The sequence below is a fragment of the Heterodontus francisci genome, chromosome 12 (genome assembly GCF_036365525.1).
Source record: "Heterodontus francisci isolate sHetFra1 chromosome 12, sHetFra1.hap1, whole genome shotgun sequence".
Lineage (NCBI taxonomy): Eukaryota > Metazoa > Chordata > Chondrichthyes > Heterodontiformes > Heterodontidae > Heterodontus > Heterodontus francisci.
In genome coordinates, this window is record NC_090382.1 from 102,940,081 (window position 1) to 102,962,395 (window position 22,315).

Here is a 22,315-nt window from a genome sequence, read left to right on the forward strand (position 1 = left end):
CTGGACATGTACCTGAAGTGCTGTAACCAGCAAGGCTATGGACCAGGTGTTGGAAGCTGGGATTAGATTGGGCGGCTAGTTTTTTCAGCCGGCATGGACACGATGGGCTGAACAGCCTCCTTCTATGTCATAATTGCTCTATGGTTCTATTAAAAATTGTGAAAACCCGACTTTCATTAGTCACAATGAAATTCTGTTTGTTGCAATCTTGTGAAAGTCTCTAGCTCCAGACATGTGATTGCCACTTAAATAATTGGAATGTTTGAATTTCTGACTACTTTCTGAGAGTCAGTGATTTGAGGGAACTCTGATTGTTATATTATCTTGGTGATCCTGGAATATGTGACCAGAAAAGAAACAAAATGTGGGGATGTGCGCATAGTAACAATCTGAACAGAACTAGATTCATGGGGGGGCTGTGGTGTAGTGGTAATGTCACTGAGCTAGTAATTCAGAACCTAGCCTAATGCTCTAGGGGCATAGGTTCAAATCCTATCACAGGAGATAGTCTGGAATTAAAAGCTAGGCAGATAGTGATTATAAACCATTGTTGTAAAAACCCATATATTAATATCCTTGAGAGAAAGAAATCTGCTGGTCTGGCCTATATGTGATTCCAAACCTACAACAATGAGATTGATTCTGAAATGATCTAACAGACCATTCAATTTGTAGACAATATGTGCTGGCCTAGCCAGCAACTCCCACAAACAAATAAAAAGAAGATATATACTGCAGAATTGGTTGATGGGAGTGTTTTAAGTTTACTTAGAAGCTGGCATTAATTGATGACGTCTGGGTTTGTCTTCTTTTGAAATGCAAAGAGGATAACTTTATCCACAAGCAGTTGTGTGGTTTTTATGCTCACTGGTATCAGATTACCTCTTTTTAATTGACCAAGCAACATTTTTGTGTGGAGAATTTACCTGACTTTTAAGGGATTGTTTAATACTATCTTAGCATCTATATGGTGTTGACATGGGGTTACTAAATTCAATGGAAGTTTGTTGGAAGTTTGATGAAAAGTACGTGTGTGATAATATCCATCAGAGTAATGGTAATTTAACATCCTGAATGGAACGATCCTGCTCATGTAATGTTGAAGTGCAAAGGTTAAATCAATTTGTAATTATGGATATGGGGTTTGGAAGAACATGTACACATAATTTGCGCTCCAGTGACAGTTTTGTTGTTATGAGTGATCAGATACAGATATACATATATCTGGAAATTAGACCTTACAATTCTTATCAAACTCTTCTAATTGTGCAGTGTGGTAATTTGCAATTCTATTGACATCGATGATCATAGAACAATGGACTTTAAAATGGCATCCTAAGAATCTGAGTTTGCAGCAAAAAGATGCCAACCCTAATCATGCTGCGATTTGGAAGGAAGAGATGCAGAAATGGAATACAAAGTTTCAACAGCTTCAGCATTTGAATCAAACAATTGTTGTGGACAATAACCGTCATTTGCTTGAAATTGAGAACGTATCATGTGAGCTGGTGGGAGTCGTTGTTCAAATGCAGCTTGACAGCCACTGATGTGATGGACACAATGATACCGATAGTGCTTATGCTGGTGTTGTTTTGGTTGATTGTGATGGTAATTTTGATTCACTATGAATGGCATATTTGAAAACAAGGACTGCAACTGGACAATGCTTTTCAACGATCTAAAATGATTGCACAAATGTTACCCAGACAACTCCTGGTGGAAAGGACAGAGAGAAGAAAGTGGAACAGTGTGGGAAAGAGGCTACACATTACAGGCTGGATTTAGTGGAGCCGGCGGGGATCCTGGCATGGACCGAAAAGGCGATGGGAGCTCTGCCCTAGCCATTTGGAGCCTCTCCGGCTCTATTTAACGGTGCTCGTTCAAGTAAGTGCCAAGCGCTGGGATCCTCATCCCTTTAAGGATGGAGATCCCGCCTCCATGAGCTGCTGGTCAATCAGAGGGCCTGCAGCTCAGTAGTACTGGCCACGCCATCAGGAGGCCTTGGACCCAGACCTTAGGTAAGTGAGATAGGGTTGCTGGGGCCATTCTAGTAGGCCCTGGCAAAGGGAAGAGGGAGGGTGGGTGATGTGTGGTGGGAAGGGGGTGAAGGTGGGGGGTTGGTTTCCCCTGGGGGCCCTCCGTAGGCCACAGATTGCCCATGGAGGAGTGTCCTCCCCCAAAGCTTGCAGGGAGCTCGTCTCATTTTACTGGGGACCTTCCCATGTGACGAAGGGGCCCCCACCACTGGGTTAATTCCAGCAGAAGCGGGAAGAGGCCCTCAAGTTGCTGATAATAGGCCGCTGGGCTGTTTGTGGTATTAGCATACAAAGTTAAAACAGCTTTTGGTTGAACATCAGATGCATTGTGTAAAGCAAGGGTTTCTTGTTAAGACTAAAAAAAAACTGATGGAATATTTTTTTTATTTAGAGATACAGCACTGTCTGTGCCGACCATCAACCACCCATTTATAGCAATCCTACACTAATCCCATATTCCTACCACATCCCCACCTTCCCTATATTCCCCTACCACCTACCTATACTAGGGGCAATTTACAATGGCCAATTTATCTATCAACCTGCAAGTCTTTGGCTGTGGGAGGAAACCGGAGCACCCGGAGAAAACCCACGCAGTCACAGGGAGAACTTGCAAACTCCGCACAGGCAGTACCCAGAATTGAACTCGGGTCGCTGGAGCTGTGAGGCTGCGGTGCTAACCACTGCACCACTGTGCCAATGTGAACATCATTCATCCATGCCTTTGGTCTAGGAGATGTTGGTTTGATCACTGATGTTTATCATAATAAAATGAAGTGACGCATATAACCATAGGAGCAGAATGATTGGAAAAGAGTGAGAGAATCTAAGTGCATCTTGCTGTCATTCCGATGTCGCTTTTATGTATCTTTGATGTACTGTGTTTAGTGGTATGGAATGTAGACATCAAAGGTAGAATTAGTACAAGAGTTGTGAATGAACTATGGTATGTTGTATTCAAGCTGGATTGTGCGGTGTGATGTACCTGAGTACTCATGTTGGATCATGTAAAATGAGCTCATTAAAGACCTGTGTACAGATACTGGATTTGTGCAGTGTGATGCTTGTGAAAGTGCATACTAGATCATATAGTGTGATGTCTCATTAACCAACTGATTCTGTTGTTGTCACAACTTGCACGTGCACTCTCCAATGTTCAAAGTAACAAAGCGAATTAGAACAAGAAAGCAGTCCAACAATAATGATCAAATAATCTGATTGAAGGATAAATATTGGCCAGAACCCTGGGGATAACTTCCCTGCTCTTCTTTAAAGTAGTGTCATCTTTTACATCCATCTTAGAGAGCAGACACAGCCTTGATTGAACATCCAAAAACACAGCATCTCTGACAGTGTAGCACACCCTCAGTATTACACTGGCGTGTCAGCCTAGACTTTCGTGTTTAAGTCTGTCAGCTGGATCTTAAACCTACAACCTCCTAAATTAGAGATGCAAGAGCTACCAACTGAGCCACAGCTGCCACACTGCCAGTGCTGCCTGTCAGGCAGTTAGCCCAGACTGCTGCTGCCCATGCCGTGATAGAGCAGTCTGCTGTTGGGTCTTCTTGGCCCAGAACTGCCCAAGCTCATCGTGAAAGGCCCTCTGCAGTCTCCCCCAGTAAAAGTCAGCATTCTTCTACTAGTGCTACTGGATTAGCACTGTGTAAGAGCACTAGTCCTGCAATACAAGCACTAGAGGAATGCACAAGGGTGATGGTTCATGTTTGTATATAATATAGCATGATTTCATGAATTTGATTTCGATAGCTTATTTTGTGGTGAATTTTATTTTTTCATTGTGGTCAAGCGAACATTGTGATGACTAGTGACAGAGAAAAGGGAAGGCGTGGGAGTGTTATTGAATGGGGAATTAGGGTTGTGGTTACTGGTATCATACCCAAATTAGCTCTTCATGGACTGCATGGGCAGAAAGACCTGTCTAGGTTGCCTCCTCTCTTCCTCCTTCTCCTCGCTGTATAACTGGTGGCAACGGTTGTCCTATCGCACTGATGAGGTTGCGCAGTGTGCAGCAGACCGTCATGAATCTTGACACAGGCTCTAGCGAGTATTGAAGGGCTACTTCAGAGCAGTCCAGACAGCAGAAGTGTTTTATCAGCGTGCTAAAGGTCTGCTTTGTCACATTTGTGTGGCAGCATGGCTTTCTTTGTATGCATGGATGACGCACTGGAGTCAAGAGCCACATTGTCAATGGATAGAACTTGCTGTTCAGTAGCCGCCTTTAGTTTGCCATGTTGGTTCAAATGCAGATGGCACAGGGGACTGCCACAGCATGAAGACGTCATGACTGCTGTCAGGACATCATGTATTGACCTGTATGATTCACTGTCCATGGTCGCACCCCAGCTGGACATTGAAGGAGTTCCAGCATATGGGAGAGTTGAAGTGCAGCACCCGGAAAGCAATGTGTGCACAGTTGCCTCTCCCCTCGCTATCTCTGCAACCTCCTCCAGCCCTACAACTCTCCAAGATATTTGCACTCCTCGAATTCTGGCCTCTTGAGCATTCCCAATTTTAAATCACTCCACCATTGGTGGCCCTGCCCTCAGTTGCCTGCACTTAAGCTCTGGAATCTTCTCCCAAAACCTCTTCACCTCCCTACCCCTCTCTCTTCCTTTAAGGCGGTCCTTAAACTCTACCTCTTTGACCAACCTTATCTGCCCGAATATCTCCTTACATGGTTCGGTGCCAAATGTTGTTTGATAATGCTTCCGTGAAGCACCTTGGATGTTTTGCTATGTTAAAGGTGCTAATATAAAAACAGGTTGTTCATTCTCCCAGTCATGCTGAATTCCAAGCGGAATGCCTGCTACTGCACCCATATCTCGGAGTAACTGGTTTGTACAGAAGTCTTGGCATCAGGGAAACATTCTTCAGCACTTGCCACACCAATTCTTGTAGACTGTTGCAACTCAAAAGAACTATGGAAAGCACCAAACACTTGTACAATCATAGCAAAAGCTAGAAGAAGCCAGCAAATAACAGCGTAGTAGTTATGTTACAGTAATAGTTGTCCAGAGACCTGGATGAATGGTTTAGAGACATGAGTTCACATCCCACCATAACATCTGGGAATTTACATTCAGTTAATGAATAAATCTGGAATAAAAAAGCCGTTATCAGCAATGGTGACAATGTAACTACCAGATTGCCATCAAAGCTGGTCTGGTTTACTAATGCTCTCTGGGGGGGGGGGGGGGGGGGGAAATCTGTCACCCTTACCTGGTCAGCCTAGGTGTGACTCCTGACCCAGAGCAATGTGTTTAACTCTTAACTGTGCTCTGAAATGGCCGAGCAAGACACTCAGTTAAGGGCAATTAGAGATGAGCAATACTTACTGGCCTTGCCAGTGATGGCACATAGTGTGAATGAAGTAAAACAAAGCTAAACAAACAGTTACTTCTCTAAGGAGTTGATGATCCTTTTAAAAAGCACTGGTGGGGGATCCTTTCTGCTGCTTAATATGTGTTCAGCTGTGGGAGGTTAAGAAAGGGCGCTGAGTTCCAAAATAGCACCACTGGCGTCAAGTGTTGTTTGCAGATTGACATCATGATCTGTTTGCTCTGCACACCACTAGCAGATATGCTAACACCCTCACCAAGGTCGCTGCAGCAGATGAGTGCGAGTGCACATTGGACACCTTTTTGGTCCCTGAGCTGCACCCATAGCTACCAAGGCCAGTTTCACACCTTAAAATTCTAACCAATAAACTTAGATACTTTCACTGTCTTACACATGCCGCTTCTCCCTGTGTTGCGATGTCACTTTTTTCTGCTTGTTTCAGACTTGCCACTCTGTGCGTCTCTCTGTTGCCACTGATCTGCATTATATTGGTGATTTTTTTTTACCATGCCTATTTTTGGCCTTATTAATCTGCTTTGCTACTTATGATGATTTTGTGTATCTGTATCCCCAGATCCCTCTGCTCCTCTACTGTATTTAGACTTATTATCTAACCAGTTCTTCTTACCAAAATGCACCATCTTACTCTTATCTATATTTAAATTAATTTGCAACTGCACACCTATTCTGAAAGTTTACGAATGTCTTCCTCAGTATTAACTATACCTCCCAATTTAGTGTCATCAGCAAATTTTGAAATTGTACTTCCAATTCCTGATTTTGATCTGACCTGTACTCTCATCTCCTATTTCTTTCATCTTCAAGTTTATGTTGTTTTACCAGCTCCCTCTTCCCTTTCTACTTACTTGCAGTCCTATCCACAGCCCTCTTACGAAAGGGAAATTATGTTTGACAAATTGAGTTTTTTGAGGTTGAAACTAGTAGGGTAGATGAAGAATAACCAGTAGTTAAGAAGATCATAAGAGCAGGGATAGGCCATTCTGCCCCTTGAGCCTGCTCTGCCATTCAATAAGATCATGACATTTTTTTGCAGACACTTTGGGGTGAATTTTATCCAGAGAAACTGACACCGAGATCCCTGCGCTACCTCTTTTCCGGAAGGCCCATCGAATTTAGTGCCAATCTGGTACTTAAGGGGACAGCGGTTGACCTTCCATAGGATCTAGGACTCCATTTCCGGAAGTCCTGCCCTTGGAGAGGTGCTGGCCAATCAGAGGCAGGCAGCTGCAGTGCCACCACAGAGGCGGTGGCTGCTACTGGAGGTGACCATACCTGAGGACGAGATACATTGCTGGACCCAGGCCTCAGGTAGGTCAGGACGGGAGGGATGGGGGTGGGGTCGTGGGAGGGGTAAGGTGGGGTCAGCAGCAAGGGCAGGGGGATGGCCCTCAGCAGGCCCCCTGCCCTTCCCGATGCCAGGTCCCTCCTTCAGGCACTAAGTGCCTTTTAAGGAGTGGCCCCATCCTCCAGAGCTGGGAAGCAGCCTGCACGGTTTTTCGTGCCACGCTTCCCGTGAGGCAACGGACGCCCACCGCACAGCTAATTGTGGCTGCTGTGGGAAGAGGCCCTGAATAGGGGGTTAATTGCTGAGTTAAGGGCCTAACTAGCAGGCCTTCCTGCCCCAGACTAAATTTTGGCAGAAGCTGGGGAGAGCATAAAATTCCCCCTTTGTGTCTTACTCACAACTTGCTTTCCTACCTATCTTTATATTGTCTGCAAATTTGGCTACAATTCACTAAGTCCCTTCATCTAAGACATTGAAATAGATTGTAAATAATTGAGGTCCCAGCACTGATCCCTGTGGCACTCCACTAGTTACAGTTTGCCAACCTGAAAATGCCCCAGTTATCCCCACTCTCCGTTTCCTGCTGGTTAGCCAATCCTCTATCCATGCTAGTATATTACCCCAGAACCATGAGCTCTTATCTTGTGTCGTATACTTGGATTTCTAAAAGGCAATTGATAAAGTGCCTCACAAAAGGTTAATATGCTAGATAAGGGCTCATGGAGTTGGGGATGGAGGATTGGTTAAGACAGGAAACAAACAGTAGGGATAAGCTGGGTATTTTCAAGTTGGCAAGGTATAAGTAGCCGAGCGCCACAAGGATCAGTGCTGGGGCCTCAGTTATTTACAATCTACACTGGGACACCACTATAATGCGATCTGCTGGAGCATGGAACTCGGTATACTGTGGGTTCCCTCTTGGACCCCAGAATTTTCATTCTGCAAATGTGGCCACAAGCAGCCCCTGACTCGAAGACACCACCCACTTTAAAAAAGAAAAATCCAAAGCAACTCGCCAAGACTCCTTCAACAGCACCTTCCAAACCCACAACCTCTACCACCTGGATGAACAAGGCCAGCAGGTGAAAGGGAACACCACCACCTGCAAGTTCCCCTCCAAGTCACACACCATCCTGATTTACGAACATATGAGCAGGAGTCGGCCACTCGGCCCCTCGGGCCTGCTCCGCCATTCAATAAGCTCATGGCTGAACTGATTACTCCACATTTCCACCTACCCCCGATAACCTTCCACCCCCCTGCTTATCAAGAATCTATCTATCTTTGCCTTAAAAATATTCAGAGACTCTGCTTCCACCGCCTTAGTAGGAAGAGAATTCCAAAAACTCACGACCCTCTGAGAGAAAAAATTTCTCCTCATCTCTGTCTTAAATGGGCAACCCCTTATTTTTAAACAGCGACCCCTAGTTCTAGATTCTCCCACAAGGGGAAACATCCTTTTCACATCCACCCTGTCAATACCCCTCAGGAGCTTAAATGTTTCAATCAAGTCACCACTTACTCTTCTAAATTCCAGCAGATACAAGCCTAGCCTGTCCAATCTTTCCGTGTAAGACAGCCCACCCATTCCAGGTATTAGTCTAGTAAATCTTCTCTGTACTGCCTCCAACGCATTTACATCCTTCCTTAAATAAGGAGACCAGTACTGAACACAGTACTCCAGATGTGGTCTCACCAATGCCCTGTATAGTCGAAGCATAACTTCCCTACTTTTGTATTCAATTCCCCTCCCGATAAATGATAACAGTCTATTAGCTTTCCTAATTACATGCTGTACCTGAATACTAACCTTTTGTGATTCATGCATTCTGACACCCAGATCCCTCTGCATCTCAGAGCTCTGCAATCTCTCACCATTTAGATAATATGCTTCTTTTTTATTCTTCCTGCCAAAGTGGACAATTTCACCCTTTCCCACATTATACTCCATTTGTCAGGTCTTTGCCCGCTCACTTAACCTATCTATATCCCTTTGTAGCCCCCTTATTCCTCTTCACAAGTTACTTTCCTACCTATCTTTGTATCATCAGCAAATTTAGCAACCATACCTTCAGTTCCTTCATCTAAGTTATTTATATAAATTGTAAAATGTTGAGGCCCAGCACAGATCCCTGTGGCACACCACTCGTTACATCTTGCCAACCAGAAAATAACCCATTTATGCCTACTCTCTGTTTCCTGTTAGCTAGCCAATCTTCTATCCATGCCAATATGTTACACCATGAGCTTTTATTTTCTCTAATAATCTTTGATGTGGCAACTTATCAACAGCCTTCTGGATATCTAAGTACAATACATCCAGCAGTTCCCCTTTATCCACAGCACATGTAACTCCTCAAAGAACTCCAATAAATTGGTTCAACATGATTTCCCTTTCACAAAACCATGTTGACTCTGCCTGATTACCTTGAATTTTTCTAAATGCCCTGCTATACCATCTTTAATAATAGCTTCTAACATTTTCCCTAAGACAGAAGTTAAGCTAACTGGCTTTCTGTCTCCCTCCCTTTTTGAATAATTTGGAACTATATTGCCATTCTTTCACTGTCACTGGGTCAAAATCCTGGAACTCCCTCCCTAACAGCACTGTGGGTGTACCTACACCATATGGACTGGAGCGGTTCAAGAAGGTGACTCACCACCATCTTCTCAAGGGCAATTCGGGATGGGCAATAAATGTCGACCTTCCTAGTGACTCCCACATCCCATGAATGAACAAAAAAATAAGAATGAGTATGAGAATAGATTAGCAGCTAACATAAAAGGGAATCCAAAATTCCTTTATAAACACATAAATAGTAAAAAAGTAGTCAAAGGAACGATGGTATTGATTAGTGACCAAAATGGAGGTCTTCTTGTGGAGGCAGAGGGCAAAGCTGAGGCACTGAATGAGTGCTTTGCATGTGTCTTCACTAAAGAAGAGGATACTTTCAATGTAGCAGTAAAGGAGGAGGCAGTAGAGAAATTTGATAGGATAAAAATAAATAAAGAGGAGGTACTTAAAAGGTTAGCAGCATTCAAAGTAGAAAAGTTACCAGGTCCTATTGGGAGGCATCCTAGATTACTGCGGGAAGTAAGGGTGATAATTGTGGAGGCTCTGACCACAATCTTCCAATTCTCCTTGGATATGGCCATGGTGCCAGAGGACCGGAGGATAGCAAGTGTTACACTCCTGTTCAAAAACAGGGAGAGGGATAAACCCAGCAACTAAAACACTTTTGATGACAGTAATCCATGACAAGATTAGTTGGCACTTGGAAAATCATGGATTAATTAATAAAACTTAATTAATGGATTTATTAAACACAAATTGTGTTTGACTAACCTAATTGCATTCTTTGATGAAGTAATGGAGAGTGTTGATGGGTATAGTGTGATTGGTGTGCACATGAACTCTCAAAAGGAGTTTTAAAAAGTATCACAGACTTGTTAACAATATTGAAACCAATAGGATAAAAGTGACAGTGGCAGGATTGGTGTAAAATATGCTAGGAAAGCAGAGAGTAGTGGTGAAGTATAGACCGGAGGAAGTTATAGAGTGGTGCTTCTCAGGAGTCAGTATTAGGACCACTGCTCTTTTTGATATTAATGGACTTGGGCATAAAGGGCATAATTTCAAAGTTTGCAGATGGCATGATACTCAAAATGTGGTAACCAGTGAAGGGATAGAACATACTTCAGGAGGATATAGACGGACTGGTGAAATTGGCAGATGAAGTTTAATACAGGGAATTGTGAAGTGATGCATTTTGGAAGGAAGGATTTTGGGCGGCACAGTGGTGCAGTGGTTAGCACCGCAGCCTCACAGCTCCAAGCGACCCGGGTTCAATTCTGGGTACTGCCTGTGTGAAGTTTGCAAGTTCTCCCTGTGTCTGCGTGGGTTTCCTCCCACATGCCAAAGACTTGCGGGTTGATAGGTTAATTGGCCATTATAAGTTGCCCCTAGTATAGGTAGGTGGTAGGGAAATATAGGGACAGGTGGGGATGTGGTAGGAATATAGAATTAGTGTCGGATTAGTATTAGTTCCGTGTTACACGGATTAGTTCCGTGTTGTTTCAGTCGCTGTGAGGCAACTATGGAGTGACCTCTCCATGGCGCATGCCTGGGCAAATTTATGGAGGTTGAGAGTTGCCCAGTCGTCAAAACCCCCCTCTCGGCCTTTCTGGTGGGGTCCAAAGGAGTGCAGGACACGACGTTTGGCACCAGTATGGCTGCAGGAACTGCCGGAAACATGCCAAAGGTGACACATGACCGCCGACGGGGTTCCGCTCCGGATTTTCTGTTAGGGTTTACTCCCTTAGCCTTGGTCTCTCCCGAGACGCCCACAAGGCAGTGGGGTTGTTGGGGCCCCTACACAGGTGTAGGATGGTGCCGGTGGGAGGAGGGGTTGCAAGTGGGAGGGGTAGAGGGAGGGGGTGGGGGGTGCAGGGGAAGGGGGTGCGGGGTGAAGATGGTGCGAGGGGGGGGCGGGCTGGGAAGGGGTTGTGAGGGGGTGAGCTGAGAGGGTGGAGCAGGGAAGGGGACGGGAGGGGGGTAAAGGGGGGGGGAGGGGGGGGTGGAATCTGGTGCAGGTAATAAGCCATTTCCTCAGTGCCCACCATCGACGTCCGGAAAGCTCATCCACGTCCTTCGGGAGGTGAAGCATCATTTGGCAGACTTAGAGGTGATTACATTTGCTAAGGGTTTTTTTTTTTTGCAGTGGTTTAAATAAAGGCATGCAGCATTGCCGACAGTGCGCTGCAGATGCTCTCCGAGCCATCTCCCGCGGGCGCTTTGAAGTTGCGGCCGGGGGGGCCGTTCGTGGATGTTTTGGGTGTTCGGGGCACCTTTTCACAGGACTTCTCTCGGGTCCCGCAGCTCCTTCTTCACCTCAATGGACTTACCGCATGCCGTGGCTGCAGACACTCTGGACTGTGAAGACAGCAGGATCGGAGATTAAAGTATCGGCAGCTGTTCTCGTCAGTTTCATCCGGATCAATTTCATTGAGAAAACAAAGAGCAGGTGTGGCTGGGGGAGGGCAGTGGGCCCAGGTAACATACACGAAACTAACTGTTAACTTTTAGATAGGGCTAAAATGAACTGATTTAAAGAGCCAGGGGAATTTAAACAGTTTAAGAGGGCAGATTGGGGGAGAAAACGTTAGGGATGGGAGCAGATGGCCATGGATAGAGTTGAACAGCAAGGGAGCTTCCTAGGGAGCTTCCAGCCCAGGAGCCATCTTGAAAGATATATTCCACAGCGACTGAAACAACACGGAAGGCAGCAGTTACGGGTTATAAGTCCAGATAAATTGGCGTAGAAACTGGGCGCCACGGGTTGCCTTTGTCGGTGGGAGAGGTCATTGCACCTCACTGGACAGCTACCGCCCGCCTCAAACCGGGCAGCCCCCGGTCAATAAGGTTCTGTCCCGCCACAGTCTGCCTGCTTCAATGGGTGCTTGGAGCTCAGGGTCATTGCCCGAAAGGTGGACTGATACACCGCACCAAACAACATGAAAAAAGGAAAGAAGGTACCAGCCCTTCGCTTTGCAAGCTGGAACGTCAGAACTATGTGTCCTGGCCTGTCGGAAGACCTTACACAAATCAACGATTCTCGGAAGACCGCCATCATTAACAACGAGCTCAGTAGACTCAATGTGGACATTGCAGCACTTCAGGAGACTCGCCTCCCCGCGAGTGGCTCTCTAGCAGAGCAAGACTACACCTTCTTCTGGCAGGGCCGGGATCCTGAAGAACCAAGACAGCATGGAGTGGGCTTCGCCATCAGAAACTCCTTGCTCAGCATGATAGAGCCTCCCTGAAATGGCTCGGAACGCATACTGTCCATCCGACTGCTCACCACCTCTGGTCCAGTACACCTACTCAGCATCTATGCTCCAACACTCTGTTCCGCACCTGAAGCTAAAGACCAGTTCTATGAACAACTCCATAACATCATTAGCAGCATCCCCAACACCGAACACCTATTCCTGCTGGGGGACTTTAATGCCAGGGTTGGGGCCGACCATGACTCATGGCCCTCCTGCCTTGGGCGCTATGGCGTTGGAAGGATGAATGAGAACGGGCAGAGACTGCTTGAGTTGTGTACCTATCATAACCTCTGCATCACCAACTCGTTCTTTCACACTAAACCCTGTCACCAGGTTTCATGGAGGCACCCAAGATCACGTCGTTGGCACCAGCTAGACCTCATTGTCACAAGGCGAGCCGCCTTAAACAGTGTTCAAATCACACGCAGCTTCCACAGTGCGGACTGCGACACCGACCACTCCCTGGTGTGCAGCAAGGTTAGACTCAGACCAAAGAAGTTGCATCATTCCAAGCAGAAGGGCCACCCGCGCATCAACACGAGCAGAATTTCTCACCCACAGCTGTTACAAAAATTTCTAAATTCACTTGTAACAGCCCTTCAAAACACTCCCACAGGGGATGCTGAGACCAAGTGGGCCCACATCAGAGACGCCATCTATGAGTCAGCTTTGACCACCTACGGCAAAAGTGCGAAGAGAAATGCAGACTGGTTTCAATCTCATAATGAAGAGCTGGAACCTGTCATAGCCGCTAAGCGCATTGCACTTTTGAACTACAAGAAAGCCCCCAGCGATTTAACATCCGCAGCACTTAAAGCAGCCAGAAGTACTGCACAAAGAACAGCTAGGCGTTGCGCAAACGACTACTGGCAACACCTATGCAGTCATATTCAGCTGGCCTCAGACACCGGAAACATCAGAGGAATGTATGATGGCATGAAGAGAGCTCTTGGGCCAACCATCAAGAAGATCACCCCCCTCAAATCTAAATCGGGGGACATAATCACTGACCAACGCAAACAGATGGACCGCTGGGTTGAGCACTACCTAGAACTGTACTCCAGGGAGAATGCTGTCACTGAGACTGCCCTCAATGCAGCCCAGCCTCTACCAGTCATGGATGAGCTGGACATACAGCCAACCAAATCGGAACTCAGTGATGCCATTGATTCCCTAGCCAGCGAAAAAGCCCCTGGGAAGGACAGCATTACCCCTGAAATAATCAAGAGTGCCAAGCCTGCTATACTCTCAGCACTACATGAACTGCTATGCCTGTGCTGGGACGAGGGAGCAGTACCCCAGGACATGCGCGATGCCAACATCATCACCCTCTATAAAAACAAAGGTGACCGCGGTGACTGCAACAACTACCGTGGAATCTCCCTGCTCAGCATAGTGGGGAAAGTCTTTGCTCGAGTCGCTCTGAACAGGCTCCAGAAGCTGGCCGAGCGCGTCTACCCTGAGGCACAGTGTGGCTTTCGTGCAGAAAGATCGACTATTGACATGCTGTTCTCCCTTCGTCAGATACAGGAGAAATGCCGTGAACAACAGATGCCCCTCTACATTGCTTTCATTGATCTCACCAAAACCTTTGACCTCGTCAGCAGACGTGGTCTCTTCAGACTACTAGAAAAGATCGGATGTCCACCAAAGCTACTAAGTATCATCACCTCATTCCATGACAATATGAAAGGCACAATTCAACATGGTGGCTCCTCATCAGAGCCCTTTCCTATCCTGAGTGGTGTGAAACAGGGCTGTGTTCTCGCACCCACACTTTTTGGGATTTTCTTCTCCCTGCTGCTTTCACATGCGTTCAAATCCTCTGAAGAAGGAATTTTCCTCCACACAAGATCAGGGGGCAGGTTGTTCAACCTTGCCCGTCTAAGAGCGAAGTCCAAAGTACGGAAAGTCCTCATCAGAGAACTCCTCTTTGCTGACGATGCTGCTTTAACATCTCACACTGAAGAATGCCTGCAGAGTCTCATCGACAGGTTTGCGTCTGCCTGCAATGAATTTGGCCTAACCATCAGCCTCAAGATAACGAACATCATGGGGCAGGATGTCAGAAATGCTCCATCCATCAATATTGGCGACCACGCTCTGGAAGTGGTTCAAGAGTTCACCTACCTAGGCTCAACTATCACCAGTAACCTGTCTCTAGATGCAGAAATCAACAAGCGCATGGGTAAGGCTTCCACTGCTATGTTCAGACTGGCCAAGAGAGTGTGGGAAAATGGCGCACTGACACGGAACACAAAAGTCCGAGTGTATCAGGCCTGTGTCCTCAGCACCTTGCTCTACGGCAGCGAGGCCTGGACAACGTATGCCAGCCAAGAGCGACGTCTCAATTCATTCCATCTTCGCTGCCTTCGGAGAATACTTGGCATCAGGTGGCAGGACTATATCTCCAACACAGAAGTCCTTGAAGCGGCCAACATCCCCAGCTTATACACACTACTGAGTCAGCGGCGCTTGAGATGGCTTGGCCATGTGAGCCGCATGGAAGATGGCAGGATCCCCAAAGACACATTGTACAGCGAGCTCGCCACTGGTATCAGACCCACCGGCCGTCCATGTCTCCGTTATAAAGACGTCTGCAAACGCGACATGAAATCGTGTGACATTGATCACAAGTCGTGGGAGTCAATTGCCAGCATTCGCCAGAGCTGGCGGGCAGCCATAAAGACAGGGCTAAATTGTGGCGAGTCGAAGAGACTTAGTAGTTGGCAGGAAAAAAGACAGAGGCGCAAGGGGAGAGCCAACTGTGCAACAGCCCCAACAAACAAATTTCTCTGCAGCACCTGTGGAAGAGCCTGTTACTCCAGAATTGGCCTTTATAGCCACTCCAGGCGCTGCTTCACAAACCACTGACCACCTCCAGGCGCGTATCCATTGTCTCTCGAGATAAGGAGGCCCAAAAGAAGAAGTATAAAAATGGGTGGTTGATGGTCGGCACAGACTCGGTGGGCTGAAGGGCCTGTTTCAGTGCTGTATCTCTAAATAAAAAAAAAATAAAATAAAAAAAAATGAGAAAAGACAATATAAACTAAATGGTACAATTTTAAAGAGGGTGCAGGAACAGAGAGGCTTGGGGTATAAGTGCACATATCTTTGAAGCTGACAGGACAAGTTGAGAAGGCTGTTTAAAAAGCCTATGGGATTCTTGCCTTTATTAATAAAGGAATTGAGTACAAAATCAAGGAAGTTATGCTAAACTTTTATAACACACTGGTTAGACCTCAGCTGGAGGACTGTGTCCACTGTTCAGGAAGAGAATGCAGAGGAGATTTACTAGAATGATACCAGGGATGAGGAACTTCAGTACGTGAAGGGACTTGAGAAACTGGGCTTGTTCTTCTTAGTGCAAAGAAGATAAAGGGAGATTTAACAGAGGTGCTCAAAATCATGAGTGGCCAGAGTAAATAAGGACAAATTGTTTACAGTGATAGGAGCACCGATAACCAGAGGTCACAGATTTAAGCTAATTGGCAGAAGGACCAGAGGCAAAATAAGGAGAATTTCTTTTTATCCAGTGAATTATTGTGATCTGGAATACACTGCCTGAAAGGGTGGTGAAAGCAGGTTCAGCAGTAACTTTCGAAAGGGAATTGAATAAATTCTTGAAAAGGAAATATTTGCAGGGCTATGGGGAAAGAAAGGGGCAGTGGGACTAATTCGACAGCTCTTTCAAAGAGCCAACATAGGCACAAAGAACTGAATGACTTCCTTCCGTTCTGTATGATACTATGATGTTTACAGATGACGCTACACACAGTGATATTAGAAAGTGCTGGTGCCAACCAGTTGAGAAACATGCAAAAGACAGTTTGAAATAGCTTACAGCTGCATTACTCATCAGCTTTGCTTCTTCCAGACTAGTGAACGAACTTACGGAGTCAAACTCTTGTTGATCTATAGAGAAGTAGCAGCCATGTTAGATCCACTGAAATCAATGGCAGAAAACTAGGCGCTGTGTAAAACTAGCAGTAGATTCTCTGTCGCCCATGTCGTGTTCCTGCCCGAGACCAGTTTCACCCTCATAACTCGAGATTGGTTTTTAACCCCAAATTCAAGAGGTAGTTGGATGGCCACCTGAGAGAAACAGACTTGCAGGGCTATGGGGATCAAGCCGGGGATCGGGACTGAATGCATAGCTCCATGGAGAGCCAGCATGGACTCGATGGCCTCATTCATACCATAAGTAACCCTATGGCTTCATGACCTGGCCCAGTGGGAGACTGCCGGGATAGGATCAGCACCCTACGATTCACATTTTGCTTGGAGTTATGGGAAGTCAGAGCAGAGGCTGGTCCAATTCCCTCAGTCTTCTGCTGGTTAAAACTAATCCCACAGAGCCCCCCTCTCCCGCACCACTACCCCTCCCCCAACCACACACACATACACAGACACGCAGCAGCACGTGATCAGCCACCAATCATCAGACAGGCCGTGCACAAGATGATTGCTTTACGATCTGAGCCACTCACATGTCCTGCAACAACAGAGTGAATCTGCTCTAACTTTCACTCAAATTCACGACTGCCAATAATAATTATTTTGTTTTGAAAATATTAGTTTTTTTATATACACGTTAACCGTGGACCGTAAAATGGGTATATGCAGCAAAAACACGGTAGCCCTCCAAGCGGACTGTGTTCCTACACTAACTCTATGCATTTTACGGTCTCGGAATGGTGTATATAATGTTTTCTGGAAATGGATCAGCAATCGTACAAGTACATCGCTGTTCCATTTCCACCCCTGGTAGAAAAACAGGGTCTTTTTTTAATTGAAATCCTTTATCCCCTTTTGGACCAGAGATTTTTTTTGGAATAAAAAGAGAATAAAAAAGGTCTATTAAAAAAAAGCGAATAGAGATATATGCACCATGGCATCAGATTGGGACCGAAAATGCACAAAGGTGAAGGTTTAAAAGACCAACCTTGGCGAAATATCGCATCCTTGCTGCATAAAGGCGCCCAGAGAGAACCAGAGACTGTTAAATATTCCAAACTCGTTGGTCTGGTCGAGACTTTGGGCATCGGGTCCGTCTTCGTACTCCTCCGTTTGCCACTCATACGGGCTGAATCTGCTCACCAGGAACAGGACCACACTCACGCCAATGTAGGCAAACACAATGCACATCCAGATCTCATACGCCAGGGGGTCCAGGAAGGAGAAAACACCTGGCTTGGACTTCTGGGGCTTTTTAATCATGATGGAGATCCCCAAACTCATGAAAGGTTTGGAAAAGTCAATGACCTCCTCCCGGACCAAGGTGATGGTCAATGGGGCCACTGCGATATCAGCTTTCTGAAAGACAAAATGTGTCAGAATTAGCAGTTATCTCACTGCCCAGCTACCCATTCACTTACCTCCTGATCCCAGGTGAAATCTCTCCAGTGTCTGTCTCTCAACTAATGAGGCCATGAATACCAGATTATCAGGCCATTTAGCTCATTGTTGTTACTATAGATAGAGAGAAAGGCTCCTGGGAGAAATCCTCTGTTCATCTTCAAATAGTGCCATGGGATCCTTTACATCTACCAGAGGCAAATGAGACATTGGCTAAAGTGAAAGGTGTAATCTCCAATAGTGCAGCGTTCCCTCAGTACCGCCCCACCCTCAGTGCAGCGCGCCCTCAGTACTGCCTCACTGACAGTGCAGTACTTCCTCAGTACTGCCCCTCTGACAGTGCAGCACTCCCTCAGTACTGCCTCACTGACAGTGCAGCATTCCCTCAGTACTGCCTCACCAACAATGCAGTGCTCCTTCAGTACTGCTTCACTGACAATGCAGCGCTCCCTCAGTACTGCCCCTCACATGGTGCAGCGCTCCCTCAGTACTGCACTGACAATGTCAGCACGGATTATGGGGCTCACGTCTCTGAAGTGGGACTGGAAATTGTGACCATTTGACTGTCATGAACTTTGTTCAACATTTCAACTGAAGCTCTGAAGTTCATCAAATCTCAGTAACTTTCTAAGCAAATCCATACCATCCAGAACTCCACATATTTTTTAACCTGGAGTCCTGTCCCCACTGTTTTTCTTTGTTACTGCTAGAACAGGGTCTCTGATCTTCCAGTGTCCAGCTGTGATGAGGAATCTAACCCAATCTCTATCCTATCTTTACCCCCAGAGTTGGTCACTTACAGGTCAACTGTGTATTGCAGAATCACAGAATGATACAGCACAGCAGGAGACCATTTGGCCCATCATGCCTGTGCCGTTCCTTTGAACGAGCTATTAAATTAGTCCCATCCTCACTGCTCTTTCCCCATTGACCTGAAAATTATTTCTTCAAGTATTTATTCATTTCCCTTTTGAAAGTTAATGTTGAATCTGCTTCTACCATCTTTTTGGGCCACGCATTCCAGATCACAACAACTTGCCGTGTAAAAGAAATTTTTCTCATCTCCAGGAGTTGCTTTCTTTTTCGGCTGTCTAACATAGATGTTTCTTATTAAGAACTTATTAAGAAAATGCCTAAAGTCTGTTAGCTGATCATTTCCAGGTAGCCCATGATTTTCAGGCAATGTTTAGGAGTCTCAACTGCAATGCTGACTGGTGAGTGCAGATGTGTGTTAGACAAGGGGGTATTGCATTTATTGCCTGTCCCTGGCATAACTCATTCAACCATTTCAGAGGGCAATATAAAGCCGACCACTGCAGTAGCAGTGTCAAACTGGTTGGAAAGTAGTTTAACTATGGACACAGATGGGGGAAAATTGGTTGCCAAAGTTTGCTGCATTTGTTAGTGATGGAAAAAATAATGTCACAACATTGTGACTGGGACTTATTGTTTTAAGTTACATTTAGTGTGGGATGTGTAAAATAGCTGTGTGCTCATCCTAAACCATATGTCATCTTCAGAAATTATTGCTATACACAGGACTCCCTCTGTACAAAGGACTCTCTCTGTACACAGGACTGTCTCGACACACTGAGCTCCCTCTGCATACTGAGCCCCCTCTGCATACTGGGCTGTCTGTACACTGGTTTCCCTCTGTATACTGGGCTTCCTTTCTGTACACTGGGCTCAGTCTTGATACACTGGGTTCTCTCTCGCTCTCCGTACACTGGGCGCGCTCTCAATATATTCGGCTCTCTGTCTCTCGCTCTCTGTACACTGGACTCTCTCTCCTTCTGTACACTGGTTCTCTCTCTCTCTGTACTCTGGGCTCTCTCTTTCTGTACATGGGTTCTCTCGGTACACTGGGCTCTTCTTTGTACTCTGTGCTCATTCGTGGTACACTGGGCTCTTTCTCAGTACACTGGGCTCTCTCTCAGTACACTGGGCTCACTCTCTGTACACTGGGCTCACTCTTAATACTCTGGGTTCTCTTTGTTCACTGGGCTTACTAAATACACTGGGCTCTCTTTCTGTACACTGGGTTTTCTCTCGGTACACTGGGCTCTCTCTCGGTACACTGGGTTCTCTCTCGGGTACACTGGGCTCGCTCTCGGGTACACTGGGCTCGCTCTCGGGTACACTGGGCTCGCTCTCGGGTACACTGGGTTCTCTCTCGGGTACACTGGCTTCTCTCTCGGTACACTGGCTTCTCTCTCGGTACACTGGCTTCTCTCTCGGTACACTGGCTTCTCTCTCGGTACACAGGGCTCTCTCTCAATATATTGGGCTCTCTCTCAATATATTGGGCTCTCTCTCGATACACTGGGTTCCCTCTCTGTAAACTGGACTCTTACTGTACACTGGGCTTCCTCACTTACACTGGGTTCTCTCTGTAAATTGGGCTCTCTCTCTTTGTACACAGGTCTCTCTCTGTACACTGGATCCCAATCCATTAGGAGCAGAGCCTGCTCTGAAACTGTGTAAATGTGTTTCCGTAGACTTTCTCTCTTTTTAGAAACCAACCAACGAAAACATCACACGGGTCCTACACATGAATATCCCGAGTATGGTACGCAACGCTAATCAATGACGCAGGAACATGAAACTCACTGAATACACAAGCTCTCCGACCATCCCATTCCACACTTTGGAATCTGGGTCCCTCGCTCCGTATTTTCCGTCTGCAACGATTGCGAGCTTGTACTTGAAGCCCACGTGCTTGGCGATCTCTGCCGCCAGTTCCACGCAGTAACCCTCATATTTATCGTTACCCTCGAGCTGATCGTGATTCTTCTTCAGCATCACGTAAGGGGGTTCCTGCCGAGACAAAGCACTCAGTCAACAGGGCAACACCCTCGGCATTCAATCATTCCCACTTCATCCATCCCCTCCTCTGATCACCCTCATACACTCACCCAAATTGCTAGTATTGCCGTTTGAGCCTAGACTGTGCGTGCTGCATGGCTATTCCATCACAAAGGGCTTTGGCGCTAAGCTCGACCCCGTCACATGCAGGATTCAAGCAGGAGACACGGAGTGGAGTGTCCCAACTCACAATAATGAAATCTGGGATCAAACCTGCTCTGTGTGGACAGCAACTCCACATTCACCTAACCAGAGATGGCTACTAACCAAACAGCTTTTTTAAAATCAGTGGGAAATTAAGCTGCGAGGAAGACAGAAAGGGGCTGCAAAGGGGTATAGACTTAGACAAGAAAGTGGCAGAATGAGAATAATGTGGGGAAGTGTGAATTTATCCAATTTGGTGGGAAGAATGGAAAAACAATATTTTTTAAAAGATAAGAGACGAGTAAATGTTGGGATTCAAATGGATTTGGGTGTTTTTGTACACAGATCACAAAGTTAAAATGCAGATAGAGCAAGCAATTGGAAAGTCAAATGGAATGTTAGCCTTTATTGTAAAGGGGTTGGAATATAAGAGTATGGAAATTTTTCTGTAATTATATCGGGCTTTTGTGAGACCACACCTGGGGTGCTGTGTACAGTTTTCATCATTTTGTCTAAAGAAGGATATATTTGCCTTACAAGGGGTGCAATATAAGTTCAATAGACTGATTTCTGGGATGAGAGGGCTGTCCTTTGAGAAGAGATTGAGTAGAATGGGCCTATGCGTTCTGAAGTTTAGAAGAATGACGGGTGATCTCATTGGCGCATATATGATTCTTAGAGGGCTTGACAAGGTAGATCCTGGGAAGCTGGAGCAGCACAGTGGTGCAGTGGTTAGCACCGCAGCCTCACAGCTCCAGGGACCCGGGTTCAATTCTGGGTACTGCCTGTGCGGAGTTTGCAAGTTCTCCCTGTGACTGCGTGGGTTTTCTCCAGGTGCAGGTGATAGGTAAATTGGCCATTATAAATTGTCCCTAGTGTAGGTAGGTGGTAGGGAATATGGGATTACTGTAGGGTTAGTATAAATGGGTGGTTCTTGGTCAGCACAGACTCGGTGGGCTGAAAGGCCTGTTTCAGTGCTGTATCTCCAAATATATAAAAAAAAAATACAAATATTTTGCAAAGCTGGAGGGTCTAGAAGTAGGGGGTATAACCTCAGGAAAAAGCATTTAGGACTGTAATGCTGAGAAATTTCTTCATTCAATGCCCAGCTTCTGAAAGGAAAACCTTTAACCTATTGGTCCCTGATTAGTGATTACTGGCTAATTACTGAGAGTCAATCCTTTCACAGCTTAACATGTTTCTTTCACTGATGTGTCCCGTTGAAGGAATTCATTCAACGGGACACAGAGTCCCTGTGGTTTCAGACACATCTACAGACAATCGGGAAAAGACGAGGCTGCACCATCCTCATCCCCATGGTTCTGAGATTGGGTGTAAGTTCATGACCCCCAGCTGTAACACATCTGAGATCCCCACCCTATGAACCATTTGTGTTGGTGTCAGACCTGTGCAG

At 46.1% G+C, this 22,315-nt stretch overlaps 1 protein-coding gene across 5 annotated transcripts in view; it reads right to left on the bottom strand.

The window, feature by feature from the left end:
- Nucleotides 1-22,315, bottom strand: part of LOC137376028 (glutamate receptor 1-like) — a 311,401-nt gene that overhangs the window by 89,276 nt on the left and 199,810 nt on the right. For all 5 annotated transcript variants that reach the window (XM_068043983.1, XM_068043981.1, XM_068043982.1 and 2 more), the window contains exons 10-11: nt 20,503-20,709; nt 17,480-17,850 (exon numbers count right to left, since the gene is read on the bottom strand). In XM_068043983.1, the coding sequence (XP_067900084.1) occupies nt 17,480-17,850; nt 20,503-20,709 (578 nt within the window). The remainder of the gene's footprint in view (nt 1-17,479; nt 17,851-20,502; nt 20,710-22,315) is intronic.